At 36.5% G+C, this 21,377-nt stretch overlaps 3 protein-coding genes across 3 annotated transcripts; all 3 read left to right on the top strand.

Annotated features, from left to right (window-relative positions):
- The first annotated feature begins 1,320 nt into the window (after nucleotides 1–1,320).
- Nucleotides 1,321–2,624, top strand: LOC133873155 (glucan endo-1,3-beta-glucosidase-like). Its single transcript, XM_062310886.1, has 2 exons — nucleotides 1,321–1,437; nucleotides 1,740–2,624. Exons 1-2 carry the CDS (start codon nucleotides 1,383–1,385, stop codon nucleotides 2,408–2,410), a joined length of 726 nt encoding a protein of 241 aa, XP_062166870.1. The 5' UTR covers nucleotides 1,321–1,382; the 3' UTR covers nucleotides 2,411–2,624.
- A 10,199-nt stretch (nucleotides 2,625–12,823) lies between these two features.
- Nucleotides 12,824–16,237, top strand: LOC133873921 (uncharacterized). The gene is made up of 3 exons (XM_062311725.1): nucleotides 12,824–15,488; nucleotides 15,581–15,838; nucleotides 15,921–16,237. The coding sequence occupies exons 1-3, from the start codon at nucleotides 13,063–13,065 to the stop codon at nucleotides 16,036–16,038; spliced, it is 2,802 nt and encodes a 933-aa protein (XP_062167709.1). The 5' UTR covers nucleotides 12,824–13,062; the 3' UTR covers nucleotides 16,039–16,237.
- Nucleotides 16,238–16,658: 421 nt separating this feature from the next.
- LOC133873922 (uncharacterized) lies at nucleotides 16,659–19,864 on the top strand. Its single transcript, XM_062311726.1, has 8 exons — nucleotides 16,659–16,769; nucleotides 16,947–17,748; nucleotides 17,912–18,156; nucleotides 18,259–18,492; nucleotides 18,603–18,695; nucleotides 18,815–18,916; nucleotides 19,008–19,461; nucleotides 19,569–19,864. Exons 1-8 carry the CDS (start codon nucleotides 16,752–16,754, stop codon nucleotides 19,739–19,741), a joined length of 2,121 nt encoding a protein of 706 aa, XP_062167710.1. The 5' UTR covers nucleotides 16,659–16,751; the 3' UTR covers nucleotides 19,742–19,864.
- The last annotated feature ends 1,513 nt before the right edge of the window (nucleotides 19,865–21,377 follow it).

Genomic DNA, 21,377 nt, shown 5'->3' with positions numbered 1-21,377 from the left:
CATCTTTCCATTATCCACACAGTTCAATCACCAGATTACATTCATCAACGTCAATTCAAAACCTAATCACATCCAACTTCCATTCAATCTTTATCTGGAAATACAATAAGAAATAAAAAGTCCTTTACACTTTGGTATACTCAACCCAATGAAAATGATAACGTACATTCGAGTGTTTCTTATTAAAAACCGAAGAAAAATAAACAAAAATTATGGATTAGGAGATCACTCCAAATTCTATCTTGCATATAATCGCATGCCACTTAATAACACCAAGAGCTTCAACCTTTTTTTTTTTTATTATTATTTTTTGAAAAAAGAGGTTAAAGTTCAAACCATGTCCTGGTGGCCACGTTGAAATCAGACAAGATATATTAGTCTTGGCAAGTCAAACCTTATACTTCGCATGGGTAGTGAAAATTCTATGCACGTACTTAACGTTCGGTTGTGGTGAACCATATAGACCTGTAGCATGTTGTTAATTGTATATATGTATATATAAAAGTCGTCATTTGTCATAATCAAGGTTTAAATTTATGACATTTGTTTTGATATTATATATGTTAAATTATTATTTATCTCAAAAACTTAAGCCGACAAACAAATAATTAATTTATTCATTTAATTAATATTCTAATAGGGTCATTACCTACAAATTTATTCAATTGGTTTTGATTAGCTGCCTCTATAATAGTTATGTTAGCAAACAAGTATATGACGAATATGCTTTTTCTGACTTATTAGGCCCCATTCATTTCATAAACCACTTCAAAAATGAGAAAAATATACTTTACTCATTACTCTCACGAAGTATGATTATTTTTGCCCTCACAAAGTTTCTAGAATTTTCAATTGAACTCCTAAAGGACAAAACGACATCGTTTTGGAGTGAGGGTAAAACAGACACATTTGCATTAAAAAAAAAAAAAAAAAAAGAAGTCACGCGACATGCACATGGTCAAAATTCCGTCTGGTTTGACCACTAAATTGAAATTTTTTGAAACTTGAGGAGCATATTGTAAATTTTTAAACTTTGGTAGCCGAATTGAAAATGAGTGACAACTTTAAGAGGTGAATTGTATTTAACCATTAAAATAAACTATCCAAATGAGAGATGTCAACAAGAAATATATATATATATATATACCCAAAATATAAATAATATATTAATTTGGTTTTGTCCCCAGAACTCTCAAATTTAGGGACCGGCCCGGGTCATCCGATTAGATACACGGCAGCATTCACTTACACCACTTTGCTACGACTTTGACATTCCATAAGCTCTATATCAACGGCCCCATGCATACTCTGGTTGGCCTCTATATATACATATCCATCCCTTCATCAAACAAAAATATCATATCACAAATTAAGCATTCGCAATGAGAACTCGGATACTAATCTTTGGCCTTACCTTAGGCTTTCTTTTCATCTATGGTATTTTCTTCTTCTTCTTAATTGTTAGTGATATTTTTCTGTTTCTTGTGTGCTTTTCTTTCCATAGAATATAACTCATAATTTAATCCTATTGCACAAGAATCCATGAATTTCGTTCACCATATCTTGACACAAACTCTATTTTGTAAAATCATTCTTCATTAGACGGATATATACAACGACCCATTTATTTCTTTGATAATAAGTTGCTTAATTTGTTTGTTGCGTGAAAGCTATCCTTTTATTTTTCACGTACGAAGTGGTGACAACGAGTTTTGTTCATGTTGCGTTCATATATGTAGGAGCTCACTCTGTTACAATAACCGTAACAAACAACTGTGCGTATACTATCTGGCCAGCAGACCAAACATCAGCTCAGCAATCTCAGTTATCAAACACTGGATTTGAGCTAGCATCTAAAGCATCCACATCACTGGTTGTCCCAGCTCCATGGAACGGCCGGTTTTGGGCCCGAACTGGATGCTCCACAGATGGCTTGGGAAAGTTCACTTGCGCTACTGCGGATTGTGGAACCGGCCAAGTTGCATGCAACGGCAACGGTGGAGCCCCACCAGCGTCTTTGGCAGAATTCAACTTAGCAGCGAATGGTGGACAAGATTTCTACGATATCAGCCTTGTAGACGGCTTCAACTTGCCTCTATCAATAACTCCACAAGCTTCATGCATTGCGCCCAGCTGTGCTGCCAATGTGAACGGGGATTGCCCGGCAGAGCTACAAGTGAAAGGGTCTGATGGGAGCGTGATTGGTTGCAATAGCGCATGCATAGAGTTCAATCGGCCACAATACTGTTGCACCGGATATTATAGTACCCCAGTCACTTGCCCACCCACGAGCTACTCTATATTCTTCAAGATTGAGTGCCCTCAGGCCTATAGTTATGCCTATGATGATCTTACTAGCCTCTTTTCGTGCATCGGCGGACCTAACTACAGTATCACGTTCTGTCCATGAATAATATAATAGAGGAAAAAAAAACTACACGTTCCTTTCTCTATGATAAAAAGGAAACAAATAACTAGCTTGTCCATGAACTATATATAGGAAGGAACAAATATCTGTATCGTTAATGAATAATGGAATTATCTTGTATGGAAACTAAATAATGATAAAAACATGTTCTCGTCTACGTCCTTGTAGACGAGCAATATATCTATTTTTGTGCTTATGACGAGAAAGTTTTATCTAGCTGCCATTGTGTCATTGGATCATAAGCTTGTTGCTAGTCACGAGGACTTTATTATTATATAGTCATTGGGTTCATCATCTACAATTATTTGTTTGAATTTAAGAAACCATTATAATACATCAGGCTTAACATTATGCCTGATGTATATAATATTATGATTATTATAGAAAAGTGATTGAGAATGAAGTTCAATTTTGTTACAAAATTTTGATTACAGATCATCCAATGATTAATTTGAACAGTATATTGTTAAGTTACTTGAGCTTCTGGGCTGTTGAGAATATTTCTTGGGTATATTATCAATTAAGTGCTCTGCTTTCTATGCATTCCTTTTCTTCTTCTTCGGCATTGCTAAACAGCAAAATTCACAAAGTCAGAGAGAGAGAGAGAGGAACCCTAGAGAAAGGAAGAGGAAATCTGCATATTTTGAACCTCAAAAAGAACTCCTGGGGTTACAAATACAATGGGCCAAACCTTCGATCACTCCGTTCTTTTCGCTCTGTAACGCTATTGGATACTCTATTACTCTTCCAACCAAACTAACTCTGAATTTGAACATGACTCTTGGATATTTGATGATCTACCATTACTTGCATTGTAATTTATCTAATTTTTCTTTGAGTTGTGGAGTAGTGGAACTACTGAACTATTTATCATAAATTCATAATGTTCCAAAAAGTGCCATGGAAGACAATTTCATTAATTTTATAACTTGTTGCTATTTGTCTACTAGAGTAGACTTTTGGGTTAAAGATTCAAATGATAAGATTGAAATACAGTATACTATTGAAGATTTTTTTTATTTTTTATTTTTAGAGGGATATGGCCCGGTGTAATTAGCTGTCTAAATTACGTATTGCTCGGAATACAGGCAATTAATATGAGAGGGCATATATTTGGGCACCTCTTCGAACAGGTGGACGCTACACTTGTTCGGACAGATACATTGCCTTCTGATAAGGTAGGTGACGAGTAGACACCCTTTTACATAAGTTGTTTGTATTATATGCAACATAGATAGTTAATTATTCTCAATCCCGGTTAGGGCTGTAAATGAACAGAGTCACTTGCGAACAAGATCGAACTCGATTCATTTATTAAAATGAATAGAGCTTGAACAAAAATTTATGCTCGATTGTTAAACGAGCCGAACTAGTATAAACTCGCTTCGAATCATATAAGCTTGTATAACTTCATTTTTATTATTTCTATAATATTATTTTTAACTTTATAATGAGAACATGTTAAGTAATTAAAATGATAAAAATAATACTTATCTTCGTAATATAATCAATATAACTTAAATTATTGTAATTGTGAGTCTTAACATAGATATATGTCTATTAATTTGTGTATGTATGTATGTGTATATAAATATATGTTTTTTTACATGTCTACACAAGAGGGGAGATGGGGGATTCGAACTAGTGACCTCCACTTCATGAGTCGTGGTCCCCAACTGATTAAGCTACCACTTGGGGACTAATTTGTATATATATGAGTGAGTATGTATGTGTATGTAATGAATGTATCTATATACTATAAGATAAAAAATATATAAACTTGATATTAGATTGTTTAAGGTTCAAATTAATTTATCTAATTATTCAAATAATAAACATTAACAATAATTAGTATAAATTTACCAGAAAAATAAATAAATAATTAATTGCAACATTTACTTCATATACGAATTAATAAGCTAATTGAATAGTTCGTGAACAAACTCGAGCTCGTTCGAAAAATAAATAAATCGAGCTTGAAAAATAAATAAACTCGAGCTCGGCTCGTGTTTTTTAAAAAATAAAACGAACTAAGCTTGAACATTTAATACTCAGTTTGACTTGATTATAACTATAATTTCGCTAATTTCAGTCATTGGGAAAGTAGATGAATATCCATCATGTAGAGGAAGTAGTTGTCACGTTTTTTCTTACAAAGTTTTCCTTTAAATTAACAGTTGTCTTTAAAGTACGTAATTCTCATATGCATTTCATAGTCTGTGTAAGAGGATTTTCCCCATTCCATTTAAGAGGAAAAATTCAATTTTTGAAAAAAAAAATTGATGCTGCTTGCTTTGACAAGAAAATGCATGTATATGATAATTGATAAGTTATTGTTATTTTTTATTTTTTATTTTTTTCTTTTGGTTGTGTAATGGGTTTAATATGATATTGGGTTTTTAAAAGATGAATTGTTGGGCTCTTAGCCCATTTGTAATGAGTGGGTTAGTTCATTGGCTAGATATGATAGGATTATTAGTTGTCTTTTGTAATTCAGATATAATAAAGGCCCAAAACAATATATCAAGGCATCAAAACAAACTAGTTAATTTCCTTCTTATCGTTCTACTTCTTCTTCTTGGAGAGTGACTTCTCCAAACGGGTAATTATAAAGGGATTTGATTTTTGTACAACACCAATACAACAACCCCTCATGTGAAGGGTTGTTGTACAGTTGTTGTATTGATGTTATAAATCTAACATTTTCCAATTATAAAATGTTATATAAATGTCTATTAAGTATTCATAAAAAAGTAAGGTAACTTTTAAAATCGTCATTTGATCAAAATCACTATATGATCAATTACATGCTCAATAGTAATTTTAAAAGCCACTTCACTTTTTTATGAACACTTATATGGCATTTAGAATTACTCTATCCAAACAACTACTACACATACAAACAAACATACAGACAGACATTCATTCATTCCATCCTTCAATTATCCACAGTTAATCACCAGATTACATTCATCAACGTCAATTCAAAACCTAGGGCTTGTTTGGCAAAGACATGTACAGAACATAGTAGTGTGTTGTTAATTTTGAAATTAGTAAAAAGTGATGATGCGATATAAAGTAAAAAGAATTTATATAGAAAAGTAAAAAAGTTTTGTATTGTAGTGAATTTTTTTATTTGAATAGTAATAAAAAATTATTGACGTGATATAAAAAGTGAAAAAATTGGAAATGTTTTAATGTTGATTGATATTAGAAAGTATGAAAAAGTAAAAAAAAAAAAAAAAAAAAAAAAAAAAAGGAAAAAGTACACATGAACATTAATTAGCACTACTATCTTCCGTTCCCGGCAAACGAGGCCCTAACCACAACGAACTTACGTTCAATCTTTATCTGGAAATACAATAAGAAAGAAAAGTCCTTTAATTTACACTTTGGTATACCTCAAGTTCTCAACCCAATGATACCATCATAATTCCACTATTTTTTTACTAGTTAAAATCAATTTTAAACAAGTTGTAGGCCCTCAATTGCATGCAAAATTAACAAATTCGATTAAAAACTTGGAATTAGAGTCAAAAGTGTATTGCAAGCTTGATGTGGCGTGATATATATATATTTATATATATATATATAAATATGTGGAGATTAAGATCCTTTATAACCATTTGTCCAAATTTGAGAGAATTCGGATAGGTGATTGTGAGATACCACTTTTGGGACCTATCTAACAAGATAAGTGATTAAACAACCCAATTTTTATTTGGTCAAGTGAATCTCATAAGCGGTCTCTTACAACACTACAAAAATCTCTGCAGTTTGACACGTGTCTACAGTACCCGTTACTGTAGACACGCGTCAAATTTGACACGTGTCACAAGTGACACGTGTCAAATTGTGCAAGCGTCAAAAATGGACACGCGTATGAAATACACGTGTCCAATTGGACACGTGTATTTTATACGCGTGTGCAAGTGGACACGAGTATAAAATACTCGTGTCAAACTGGACACGTGTCTTAATACACGTGTGCAAGTGGACACGAGTATAAAATACTCGTGTCGAACTGGACACGTGTATTAAGACACGTGTCCAGTTTGACACGAGTATTTTATACTCGTGTCCACTTGCACACGTGTATTAAGACACGTGTCCAGTTTGACACGAGTATTTTATACTCGTGTCCACTTGCACACGTGTATTTTTACACGTGGCAAATTGGTATTTTTTGCCAAAATAAACATTAAAAAAAAAATCAGTGTTGTATTAATTTTTTAAAATTAAAAAAAAAAATTAAACTCATTATCTTATTAATCATACAAATCTTTGAAAATACGGTGTACATAACTTATACACATAAAATTAAGTTTGAAAAGTATATGCTATATGTAAATTTTATATTTGAAATTTATACTTTTTAGGTTCTTTATTTATATGTATATAGTATACTATATTGTACTATATACATAATTAACCAAATTTGGTGCTATATATCTAATTAAACCAAATAGTTCAAATTAGGGTTCAGTTTTGTACACCATCTACGTTTAGAAACAAAAAAAAAAAATTTAAACATAACAAAGTTAAAAAACCTATAATTAATACTATATATATAGATATGCATGCATGTAAACGGTTTAGAAATTATATACAGTAACCTTTTTATTTATGGCTATATATAGTAATTGCAATTATTTTTAGAATTCTGCGCTACATAATGAATTAAATACTTATAGTTTAGTCCCTCATATAGTACATATATACATTTAGGGTTTATGGCTATATATAGTACATACCCTTAGGGTTAGGGTTTATAGCTATATATAGTATATACACTTAGGGCTAGGGTTTATACCTATATATAGTATATATACTTAGGATTATGGTTTATCGATATATATAGTATATACACTTACGGTTTGGGTTTTAGGGTTTATAGGTATATATAATATATACACTTAGGGCTATGAATTATAATTTAATTGATTTTACGTTTAATGAATAATAATGTCAATATATTTTTCACGTTTCATTATTGTACACTTTTAAATATATATATATATATATATATTAAATCATGAGCAGTTCAAAATTAAATAAAACCGATATATATAGTATATACACTTAAACTTATGATTTATAGCTATATATAGTATACATACTTAGGGTTAGGGTTTATCGCTATATATAGTATATACACTTAGGGTTAGGGTTTATAGCTATATATAGTATATACTTAGGGTTAAGGTTTATCGCTATATATAGTATATACACTTAGGGTTAGGGTTTTATGTTGTATAGGTATATATAATATATACACTTAAAGCTATGGGTTATGATTTAATTGATTTTACATTTTATGAATAATAATGTCAATATATTTTTCATGTGTTATTATTGTATACTTTTAAATATATATATTAAATCACGAGGATTAGGGTTAGGGTTTATGACTATATACAATACGTACCATTAATTAGGATTGTAGTTTATAGCTATATATAGTCTATGCACTTAGGGTTAGAGTTTAATTTTATGGTTAGGTTTTAGTTTTTATTTTTTATTTAGCTATATGTACGGTATATACATTTCAGGCTGCATGGGTTTATATTTTTTTTTATGTGGTTAAATTATATATATATATATATATATATATATATATATATATATATATATATATTTTTTTTTTTTTTTATGCATGCAAATACATTTCGGGACGTGTATTTAAATACAAAATAATATATAGTACATATACTTAGGGTTATGGTAGTATAGTATATATACTTATACTTAGTGTCATGATTTAAATTTAGGGTTTATATTTAGTTTTAATTTATAGTTTATGTTTTAGTTTTAGGTCTTAGGGTTTAGCAATGTGTACATGCAGTACATGCAGTGCATACACGTTATGGGTTGCATGGGTTTATATAAAATATATATAATATATTAAATATATATATATAATATATTAAAAAAAAAAAAAATGACATTTGGAGACGTGTATTTACATACACGTCCCCAATTGGGCACGTGTACTACGTACACGTGTCCAATTGATTGGCCAGGTACTGCGCGGGAGTTCTCCCGCGCGCCACCTGGCCAATCTTAGGATATAAATTATATTTAAATTATATATTATTCAAATTATATACTTTTTAAATATATTTTAAATTCAAAATTTTATATTTAATTTATATAAAAGAAATGGGTAGCTTCCAGAGGAAGCTACCCATTTCTTACGTAATTCTCTCTCTCTCTCACTCTATCTCTCTCTCTCTCTCTCTCTCTCTCTCTCTCTCTCTCTCTCCGTCGAGCTCTGGCCGGCGACGACAGCCCATTCCGGCGACCCTCCCTCTCTCTCGCTCTCCCTAGCTCTCTCACCTCCCGTTCCGGCCGGCCAGTACTGTCCGGTACCGGCCCTCTCTCTCTCTCTCTCTCTCTCTCTCTAGCTCTCTCTCTCTCTCAGCTCTCGCCACTGTCCCCCGCCACTGCACAGCCCTCGCGTCCGTTCAAGGTATTCCCTCCACTTCCGGCCTCTCACTCTCACTCATCTTCTCAATCTCTCTCTCTCTCTCTCTCTCTCTCTATCTCTCTCTCTCTCTCTCTCTCTCTCGGTTTACAGTGCATATCTAACATTTTGAGCTTTAATTTTTTTTTTATTTTTTTATTTTTTTTTTCTGTCAAAAATTCCAGGTACACGTACAAGCTTGCACTACAAAAATCACTGTGAGTTATTTTTATTTTTGTTTTCAATTTTTTGCTATAAGTTTGTATATTTTATTAATTTTTTTTGTGATATTTGTATAATTTTTTTCATTGTCTAGTTTGTGGAAATATGGAATATATACTTGCAGATTTTTTATTACTGATTTTTTATTACTGAATCATTGTCTAGTTGGTGGAAATATGGAAAATATGGAATATGGAAATATGGAATTTATTGGTGATTATATTTAATTTTTTTTAAAAAAAAACTCTTGATGTGAGGATATTTGAGATATATTTTAGTGTGCTACTATGGATTTAATGTGCTATTGTGAATTTTGGTATTTTTATGAAGTGGCAAAAAGAAAAAATATCCGCTATCATCTTAATTTTATAAAAATATGATCGTGAGCAATAATGGCAAAGTAAAATTAAAATACAAAATTATAATCAACATATTGTGCTATGAATATATATAAATTGTGGGGAAAATAAATTGTGCTACTAATATATATAAATTGTGGTATTTTCGGGAAAAAAAAAACAAAAAAACAAATATTCCACTGTCCACCATTTACAATCATATTCGTAAAAAAAACCTTAAAACAAACGTCATAAATCATCAATTACGACGAATTTGTTTTTTATCTTCCATTTTTAACGTTAACTATTCATGTGAAGAGACTACATATTTATAAGAAGAATTTGGTATCTTCGGATAAAAAAACTCAAAAAAAAAAATACTAAAATTTCTCTCATATGCATATATAAACTTTATATCCTAAAATCATAACCATAAAACCAACACAATAATAAACCCTTAAATAAACTTTGAATCCTATACGTTCTAAAAAAAAACCCTTACCCTAAACCCTAAACCCTAAGCCCTACAAAAAAATCCTACACTTTCTAAAAAAAACCTAAACTGCTAAACCCTAAACCCTAACAAACCCTAAACTCTTATAAAAAGAATAAAATAAAACCCTAAACCCTTTAAAAAAAATAAAAACTTACTACACTTTCGAAAAAAACAACGAAAACCCTAAACCCTAATCTTAAATCCTTACAAAAAAAGATTCCTACACTTTCTTAAAAAAAACTCTTAACCCTAAACCCTAAACCGTAACAAACCCTAAACCCTAAAACCCTAAACCCTAAACCCTAATCGCTTTAAACCAAAATAAAACCCTAAATCGTAAACCCTAAACCCTTAAAAAAAAAAAATTTACCTAAAACCCTAAACCCTAAACCCTTAAAAAATAAAAACCTAAAACCCTAAACCCTAACCCTAGACCCTAGACCCTAACAAACCCTAAAAAAAACTCTTAACCCTAAACCCTAAACCGTAACAAACCCTAAACCCTAAAACCCTAAACCCTAAACCCTAATCGCTTTAAACCAAAATAAAACCCTAAATCGTAAACCCTAAACCCTTAAAAAAAAAAAATTTACCTAAAACCCTAAACCCTAAACCCTTAAAAAATAAAAACCTAAAACCCTAAACCCTAACCCTAGACCCTAGACCCTAACAAACCCTAAAAAAAACTCTTAACCCTAAACCCTAAACCGTAACAAACCCTAAACCCTAAAACCCTAAACCCTAAACCCTAATCGCTTTAAACCAAAATAAAACCCTAAATCGTAAACCCTAAACCCTTAAAAAAAAAAAATTTACCTAAAACCCTAAACCCTAAACCCTTAAAAAATAAAAACCTAAAACCCTAAACCCTAACCCTAGACCCTAGACCCTAACAAACCCTAAAAAAAAAAAAAAACCTAAAACCCTAAACCCTAGACCCTAACAAACCCTAAACCCTAAACCATAAACCCTAAAACCCTAAACCCTAAACCCTAATCGCTTAAAAAAAAAAAACCCTAAATCCTAAACCCTAAACCCTTGAAAAATTTTTTTTTACCTACAACCCTAAACCCTAATCGCTTAAAAAAAAAAAAACCTAAAACCCTAAACCCTAACCCTAGACCCTAGACCCTAACAAACCCTAACCGTAAACTCTAAACCCTAAACCCTAAACCCTAAACCCTAACAAACCCTAAATCCTAAACCCTAAACCGTAACAAACCCTAAACCCTAAAACCCTAAACCCTAAACCCTAAACCCTAATCGCTTTAAACCAAAATAAAACCCTAAATCGTAAACCCTAAACCCTTAAAAAAAAAAAAATTTACCTAAAACCCTAAACCCTAAACCCTTAAAAAATAAAAACCTAAAACCCTAAACCCTAACCCTAGACCCTAGACCCTAACAAACCCTAAACCCTAAACCCTAAAAAAAAAAAAAACCTAAAACCCTAAACCCTAACAAACCCTAAACCCTAAACCCTAAACCCTAAAACCCTAAACCCTAAACCCTAATCGCTTAAAAAAAAAAACCCTAAATCCTAAACCCTAAACCCTTGAAAAAATTTTTTTTACCTACAACCCTAAACCCTAATCGCTTAAAAAAAAAAAAACCTAAAACCCTAAACCCTAACCCTAGACCCTAGACCCTAACAAACCCTAACCGTAAACTCTAAACCCTAAATCCTAAACCCTAAACCGTAACAAACCCTAAACCCTAAAACCCTAAACCCTAAACCCTAAATCGTAAACCCTAAACCCTTAAAAAAAAAAAAATTTACCTAAAACCCTAAACCCTAAACCCTTAAAAAATAAAAACCTAAAACCCTAAACCCTAACCCTAGACCCTAGACCCTAACAAACCCTAAACCCTAAACCCTAAAAAAAAAAAAAAACCTAAAACCCTAAACCCTAACAAACCCTAAACCCTAAACCCTAAACCCTAAAACCCTAAACCCTAAACCCTAATCGCTTAAAAAAAAAAAACCCTAAATCCTAAACCCTAAACCCTTGAAAAATTTTTTTTTACCTACAACCCTAAACCCTAATCGCTTAAAAAAAAAAAAACCTAAAACCCTAAACCCTAACCCTAGACCCTAGACCCTAACAAACCCTAACCGTAAACTCTAAACCCTAAATCCTAAACCCTAAACCGTAACAAACCCTAAACCCTAAAACCCTAAACCCTAAACCCTAATCGCTTTAAACCAAAATAAACCCTAAATCGTAAACCCTAAACCCTTAAAAAAAAAAAATTTACCTAAAACCCTAAACCCTAAACCCTTAAAAAATAAAAACCTAAAACCCTAAACCCTAACCCTAGACCCTAGACCCTAACAAACCCTAAACCCTAAACCCTAAAAAAAAAAAAAAACCTAAAACCCTAAACCCTAGACCCTAACAAACCCTAAACCCTAAACCATAAACCCTAAAACCCTAAATCCTAAACCCTAAACCCTTGAAAAATTTTTTTTTACCTACAACCCTAAACCCTAATCGCTTTAAAAAAAAAAAACCTAAAACCCTAAACCCTAACCCTAGACCCTAGACCCTAACAAACCCTAACCGTAAACTCTAAACCCTAAACCCTAAACCCTAAACCCTAAACCCTAAACCCTAACAAACCCTAAATCCTAAACCCTAAACCCTAAAAAAAAAATAACCTACACTTTCTAAAAAAAATACCCTAACCCTAAACCCTAAAAAAAAATCCTACACTTTCTAGGAAAAAAATCCTAACCCTAAACCTTAAACCCTAACTCCTAAACCCTAAACCTTAAAAACATTTTGACATACACTTTCTAAAAAAATACCCTAACCCTAAACCGAAAAAAAAAAAAAAATTCCTACACTTTCTAGGAAAAAAACCCTAACCCTAAACCTTAAACCCTAACACTAAACCCTTAAAAATAAAAAAACAAAATCCTACACTTTTAAAGAAACAAATAAAACCTAACCCTAAACCCTAACAAACCCTAACCCTAAACCCTTTAAAAGAATAAAAAAAATAAAAACACTTACACTTTCTAAAAAAAAACTAAAACCCTACATAAAATAATCCTACACTTTCAAAACAAACCATAACCCTAACCCTAAACCCTTAAAAATAAAAAATGAAATATATTTGTACACGTTTATACTGTAAGCCGTATGATTTGTCTTGTCCTCTTAACCCTATACAGATAAACATGGACAAGTCTTGGATGTCAACACCTAGGGGTACGACACGGTATAACGATGGGTGTAGGGCGTTTGTGGCATTTGCCGTTAGTAATTGTACGGCCGGCGATGGAAAAATTTACTGCCCATGCAAGTATTGTCGAAATAACCAGCGTCACACTCCTGAGTACGTTCTTGCCCACCTGACTGGAGGTCGGGGGATGAATCTGGGATACAATTTGTGGTATATGCACGGTGAGACTACGACTGGTTCCGCTATTCCTGGTCAGTGTTCGAGTCATCACAGTGGCACAGAGGCCGCTGACCGTAGCACTGAACATGGTGATCATGTCACAGAACAGGAGGGTGTCGCCGTGGAACAGGATGATAACATGCACGCCATGTTGCGTGACGCCTTCGGCGTGCACGATGTTCCTGAAGGGGTCAGTACTCTTCCGCAACAAGTTGATGAAGATACCTCGTGCGGGGACGCATTGAAGTACCAAGAGCTGTTAAAGACTGCCGAGAAGCCCCTTCACCCTGGTACGAAGCACAGTAAATTGAGTGCTACTGTACACATGTACAACTTGAAGTGCGTTGGAGGTATTAGTAACAAGATATTTTCAGACATTCTCGAATTCATCAATCAGTTGTTGCCTCCTTGCGATGAGGCATTGCCAGATAACACGTATGAGGCGAAAAAGTTCCTAAGTGGCATGGGTCTGGGGTATGAGAAGATTCCGGCGTGCCGTAATGACTGTATGTTATTCTGGAAAGACAATAAAGAATTAGATTCATGTACCGTATGTAGAGAGTCTAAGTGGAGGGCTGATACACATGTAGATGATGATGGTGAGATCATATCAGCGAGAAAAAAACGCCCGGTGAAGATCTTGAGGTGGTTTCCACTCATCCCACGGTTGCAGAGGTTATTCATGTCTGAGCATACTGCGCCCCATATGAGATGGCATGCAGAAGGCCGCACTAGGGATGGCGTATTGAGGCACCCGGCCGACGGTGAGGCATGGAGATCGTTTGACATTTTACACCCAGATTTTATGGCAGAGAGTAGGAACGTCCGGCTTGGTTTGACAGCAGATGGATTTAATCCATTTGGGAACATGAGCACATCCCACAGCACATGGCCCGTAATGCTTGTGCCGTACAATTTGCCACCTTGGATGTGCATGAAACAGTCGTCCTTCATCCTTTCCATGGTTATCCCTGGACCGAGCTCACCAGGTATGGATATTGATGTTTACCTTCAGCCATTGATTGATGAGTTGCTGGAACTGTGGAATGTAGGGGTACGAACATTCGATGCTTCAAAGAAGGAAAATTTTATTATGCGATCTCAGTTGATGTGGACGATAAACGACTTTCCAGCGTATGCAGATTTATCTGGTTGGCCTAACAGGGGTGCGAAGGCATGTCCTTGCTGTATGCAATCGACGCGTTCTATACGCTTAAAGAACGGATGCAAATTTTGCTATATGGGGCACAGGAGATATCTGCCGCCTGAACATCTGTGGCGGCTTAACAGGAGGACATTTGACGGTACTGAAGAATTTGACAGCGCCCCGATTGTGCCATGCGGATACGAGGTTCTCCAACAGTTGGACGGAGTTGCGTTTGGGGATGAGACCGCGGGTAAGAAGAAGAAACGGAAGAAGCGGAAGAAGGGTGCAGGGAGTTCCGATGTTATATGGAAGAAGAAAAGTATATTTTTCAGATTGCCGTATTGGGAAGACAATTTGCTTCGGCACAATCTTGATGTTATGCACATAGAGAAAAATGTCATGGACAATATACTTGGCACTATTTTGGATATAAAAGGGAAAACGAAGGACAACTTGGCAGCTCGGCTGGACTTGCAGGAAATGGGGTTGAGACCTAAGTTGCATCCGTTCACGGCCGCCAATGGTAAAATGTATATTCCCGCTGCCTGTCACACCATGACTAGAGAGGACAAAGAAAGTTTTCTGAAGGTTCTTCGAAATGTGAGGGTCCCGGACGGATACGCCTCGAACATTTCACGATGTGTTCGGCTGAAGGACCGTACAATTTCCGGGTTGAAGAGCCACGATAGCCACATACTGATGCAACAGCTTCTTCCAATTGCACTGCGTAAGTCATTGCCTAATAAAGTTGTTAGACCTCTTGTGGAGATTTCGGCATTTTTTAGAGGCATATGCTCAACAAAGCTATCACAAGAAGATATGGACCGACTGCAGGGTGACGTCTGTATCACTTTGTGCAAACTAGAACAGATATTCCCTCCAGGGTTTTTTACGAGCATGGTCCACTTGGTCGTGCATCTTGTGCGCGAGTGTAGACTCGGCGGACCCGTGCAGTATAGATGGATGTACCCGGCGGAGAGGTAAAATTCAGCGTAATATGTAAATATATAATTTGATTTAAATGTAACCATAATTGACGACAATTAAATTGTCGTGTATGTGTGTACACCAGGAGTCTGGGGCATTTCAAGTCTACTGTGCGCAATAAAGCGGCTCCTGAGGGGTGCATTGCGGAGGGGTACATAGCGACCGAGCTGGTAACGTTCTGTTCAAGGTATCTGAATAACGCACCAACATTCCACAACAGACCTCAGAGGAATCCTGATGGATCCAAGGGGGCGGGCACGCGTGTTACCCTGAACCGGTTGATAATGCACCAGATTCATCGTTATATTGTGTTCAACTCTGAAGAGTTTCACAATTTGCGGACGTAAGTAGTGTTTATATATTTAACAGAATTCGAATAACGCATCTAATTGATTTTACTACATAATTGTATACGCTGAATGTAGGATGCACAAAGACGCGCTTAGGCGATCATGCACTAGAGGTCGCATTACGGAGGCTCTTATTGAAGCAGAACATCATGAGCAGTTCTGCGAATGGTACCCTGCATATGTAAGGAAATAGTTGTAATTTTTAAGTTGGATAAAGTTATGCGGGTTCAATATAATTACCCAATACACGTGTTTAATATTTGTAATTATAACATAGGTCGATGGCCTTGACGATCAACGTAGGGAGGAATTGGGCCACAACTTGGTTATGCGTTGTAGAGGGCTGAAGGAGACAGCGGTCAAGTACAACAGGTACGTGGTAAATGGGAAATTGTTTCGCACGCTTGCCCATGATGTGGGAAGGAGGACTCAGAACAGCGGCGTATGTGTTCCTACCGTTGAAGGCGAAACGTACTACGGGCAGTTAACCGATATAGTTGAGGTCGAGTACTATGACAGGACTACGTACGTCCTATTTAAGTGCAATTGGGCAGACCCCACGATGGAAAGAGGATTCACAATAGACGAGTATGGCCTAGTGTTTGTCAACTTCAATCACCTCGTCCACAGGGGAGAACTGATTCAGGACGAGCCGTACGTGCTTACATCTCAGGTGGATCAAGTATTCTACGTCGAAGATGGAAGGAACCCAAATTGGGTTTGTGCGGTTAGGACCAAACCGCGCAACGTGTACGACGTTGGCCAGGGGGATGGGAGTAATGAGGATGGTACAACCTACCATGAGTGCGTATCGCTCGTACTAGCCACTGATGACCTACCTGATACGAATGATGAATTCGAGTACGACAGGCCCGACATTGATCCGATTGAAGCTCCTGTGATACAATGATTGATGTATTTCTTGTGAGTATAATTAGCTTGAACTCAACACACTTGACTGATATATAAATTGTTTGTACAATTCGCTTGAACTGAATAAGGGTTTCTATTATTTGTATAAATTTCGTTGTATAATTTGCATATTCATTAAAAATATATTACAAAAAATATTCTAATTAATTTGTCTACATTTATTCGCAGGTATTGATGGACCAGGGACGCCATCCTTATGCATATCGGGCACCTCGCCCACCCGTGCCCCCCATGACCACGCCCACTGATTCGACGCCAGTATATACTGCGGCGTGGCCACCCCACCCAGACGGGGCTTATAGACCATTGTTGCCGGGTATGGTGGCCGTGCCCACGTCAGATCACGGGCAGACCAGCACAGCTGGAGTTGGCAGCTCTCCATTGTCGGAGCTGCCGACATTATCTCAGTTAGGGTTCACCCAACCGGGTAACGCCTATCGATGGTGGGTGCAAGAGGGGGTGGGGTCACAGGGTTATGCGCCGTACTTTCCGTATACGTATAGTCGACCTATGACGTGTAACCCTGATAGTGAGACGCAGGATTGTAGATTTCCACTGTCACAGACCGGGGAGATGCAGATGCCGGCTGTGGGGTTGGGACAGATACCGGCACAGGCGGCGATGCAGGGCCAGATTTTGGGGCCGAGACAGATGCCAGCATCGGGGGCGAGTCAGGGCCCGGGGCATGTAGAGAGGCAGATGCCGTTACCTGGTGAGAGCCAGATGCCGCTTTCCGGTGAGAGTCAGATGCCGCTTTCCGGTGAGAGTCAGATGTCAGATGTGGGGGGGAGCCAGACTACCCATGAGGAGGACGTTGCGATGTTGGGTACCGATCAGTTGGCCCCCGGTAGCCCCCAGGGTATGGATTCAGATGATGATCAGCATCCTCCACCAGCCGGAGAGGTTGGCGAGGAGGTTGCAGGCGACCCAGCGACGCAGCACATAGGGACTGGGCAGATTCGGTTGATGGGTAAGTACATATGTAGACATCCTTAAAACTCATATTATGTTACCAAAATATTTTTTTTGGTTTGGAAAAAAATAACTATTTGATTACATTTTGTTTATATATGTGTGTGTGTGTTATTTAGTGTTAACCAATTAAATTAATGTTGAATATATTTTTTCATTAGGGTACAACCCAGACGGGACCATTTATTATGAGGTGATTGACGACCCAGCGAGAAACTGGGTGCTCCCGAGGGGGAAGAAGGTTGTATTGCAGTACAATGCTGCTATACAACCTGTAGGACGAGCCTGCAATCGTTTTCGGCGGGAAGTGGGCAAGATGATCAGGAGTGGGTCCTACATACACATGCGGGACGAATGGGCGAGGGTAAATAGGCAGATTAAGCAGGCAATGTGGAACGCACTGATGGTATGTTTATGAATATAATTTAATTATTTATTTGAATTAAACTTGAGCTTAATGTTTAGGTTGAAGTTTTTAAACCTATAATGCTTTGATTGAAATGTGCAGGAGGAGTTCTATCTACCTGTATCAGTTGACATGCGCAGGGCACAACAGGAGGCGTGGAATGATATTGGACGTAAGCACCGCTCGTGGAAGTCGAGGTTCAAAACCCAACTAGGAATTGGAGACGGTGACACGCCCGAGAGTATCCGTGCGAGAATGCCGGAGAAATTTTTTGAGCAGTATGATGCAGAAGATGTAGAATTCCTGCTGAGAGATTGGTGCAGAGAGCATAAAATCGTATGTAGGCCAAAAAATTGTCAACTATTTTTTAATAACAGTTCATTTAATTTTAGTTTTAATTTAAGTGTGTCAATTGTTACATGTTTACTTTCATGTTCAATGCGTAGGCAACCTCTGAACGGATGAAGAGGTTGCGGGAGCGGAATGACCTACCCCATTGTGCGGGATCTAAAAGTTATGCCAGATTTAATCACGAGGAGGTAATTAAATATATATGTTTATGTTTTTAATATTTGTTGGTAATTGTTTTTCTTTTTTTTTTCTTTAAACTATTTTTATCGCTATCTGTTTGTTATATATGTCAACTGCATGACGACAGGCATGTACATCTGGCACGCCCCCCACTCGCGCCGCGTCGTTCGTGAAGACCCACACAAAGAAGGACGGCACTTTCCTGAACGACCGTACACGGGTCTTATGCGTATGCTACTGATTTAGTTTACTAATATTTTTAAATTATGTGTGATATGTCATTATTCAATATATGACTTTTTCATGTTGACGACGTACAGGAGAGGATGACGCAGAGTTTAGCCAGTGATCCAGCCGCCACGCAAAGCGTCTCCGCAGACACGGTGCGTTGGGCACCGAACGACGCTTACGAACAGGCGATTGGGAGGCCTGAGTATGCAGGGAGGGTTCGGCAGGTTGGCCCGAACGTCACACCTGTTCGAGGGACATGTTTTTCATATAGGCCTCGGTCACAGGGGGGACCATCTCAGGGGACGTCTCGGGATTGGGCCGAACAGTCTCGGAAGATGGAAGAGATGCAAGCGGAGCTACATGCTGAGCGAGCGAGGAATGACCGTTTGGAGCAGCGCGTGCAACAGTTCGACGGCATAGAGCAGCGCTTGCGAGAGATGGAGGTCTTCATGTCCTCCATGGCAGTACCAGCACCATGTGTTGGTAATCAGTCTTCTCCTGCACACGTAGGTAGTACGTCGTCCGTTGGTAGTGCATCTGCAGGTATGGTTTATATTGTGTATAGGACAAAATTAATTTCAATTTGTTTTCATTACCCCTTTAATTTTGCAAGTAATATTATATACTTTAATTGTCTATATTATTTGCAGGTAATTCGACAACGGTTGGTACGTTGTCGCCTGTTGGACGACAGCTGAGCCAGCACTCCACTGTCGCTACACCTTCGCCCGCTACACCATTCATTGCGCAGCAATCGCCGGTGGGCGAGAACACGCCTGGGACGGTACCTCGTGATTCGCAGAGACGCCTTTCAGATTTGTAGATATTTTGTGTAATTATTTTTTGTTCGTAAATATTTGCTTGTTAACGAATATGTTATTAATTATTTGTTTGTGTAGTATGATTTCGTGTTGGTTTTGGGTAAAATAAATGCTGCGTTATTTGTGGTCGAAAATTACAAAATTTGAAAAATTCAAAAAAAAATTTAATTAACCCAAATAAATTTTATAAAACAATAAAAAATTTATTTTTTTTTTAATTAAAAATACAATTAAAAAATTAAATAAAAATTTTAATTAAATAAAAAACTGAATTTAGTTTTTTTTTTAATTAAAAACATTTTGACACGTGTATTGGAATACACGTGTCAAATTTGACACGCGTATTCCGATACACGTGTCAAAATGTTTTGACACGCGTATTGGAATACGCGTGTCTAATTTGACACGTGTATTCCAATACACGTGTCAAAACATTTTGACACGCGTATTGGAATACGCGTGTCAAATTTGACACGTGTATTCCAATACACGTGTCAGCACATTTTGACACGCGTATTGGAATACGCGTGTCAAATTTGACACGTGTATTCCGATACAAGTGTCAAAATGTGCAGTTTGTAACATGCACATTTGACACGCGTAATACGCGTGTCAAAGTACACGTGTCTAAATGTTTGACACGTGTACGACACTGTACACGTGTCAAACTGCACGTGGCTATTTCATACCATTTTTGTAGTGCAATCATCTGTCTGAATTCTCTCAAATTAAAATAAATAGTTGTAGGGTCGCAAAATTAATAAATACAAAACTTATAATTCTTTTCCACTAACAGAGATGCATAAATGAGGCATTAAAGACTTTCTTTTTATAAGGCAGTCCCTTTTGTTCTCTGACCCAATTAGAAAACATGCATAATTTGACTGTAGCACCAATGCTTTTAAGCAAAACATTAGCAACCTTCAAATCCACATTGACTATCACTTAATTCCTTCCATCAAGAAGCGCAAAGAGTATATTCAAATTTGGTAGATGAAATATAATCAATTGCTATTCAAACCCATATACGGTAATAAACAATTCAAAAACCTTGAGCACACATAAATCCACCAGATTAAGAAGAAAAAGCATTAGCCCCCCAAATCAGCCTCATAAGTATCTTCAAACATAGGACAGAATTCAGGAATTTCTGAGTTGCCAAGGTATATTCATGGGGACACAACAATGCCACAAAAAGAGATCTCGCTTCTTTACAATAGAGAACATAACATAGGAAATTCACTGAGCTACACAGATTTGCTACAAATCCTACGCACGCCCTCAGAAGATGTAGTTGAGAACAAAAATCAATGCAAATTCAGAACAAAACTCAAGCTTTATGCGAATAAAAGTTGTATCACTTGGAAAAGAAATGAGATTTACTTTTATAGGATCGAAAATTCAGCTGAATTAATTCAATGCCACAAAAGCAATGACAACTTCCAAGAACAGCCCAAGCAATTCACAGAAGCTGAGATATTTCATTCCAGAAAACAAAAAGACCAACTCAGTTCCCAATAAAGCAAATGATAATGTGATACATTGGGAATTAAGATCCCCTCAAATTCTTTGCCCGAATTTGATAGAATTCGGACAGGTAGTTGTGAGTGAGCATTTATGAGACCCACCTGACCAAAT

The sequence above is a fragment of the Alnus glutinosa genome, chromosome 7 (assembly GCF_958979055.1).
Source record: "Alnus glutinosa chromosome 7, dhAlnGlut1.1, whole genome shotgun sequence".
NCBI classification, from domain to species: domain Eukaryota; kingdom Viridiplantae; phylum Streptophyta; class Magnoliopsida; order Fagales; family Betulaceae; genus Alnus; species Alnus glutinosa.
Note: the sequence above shows the minus strand (reverse complement) of the source record. Positions and strands in the feature narration are given on the sequence as shown.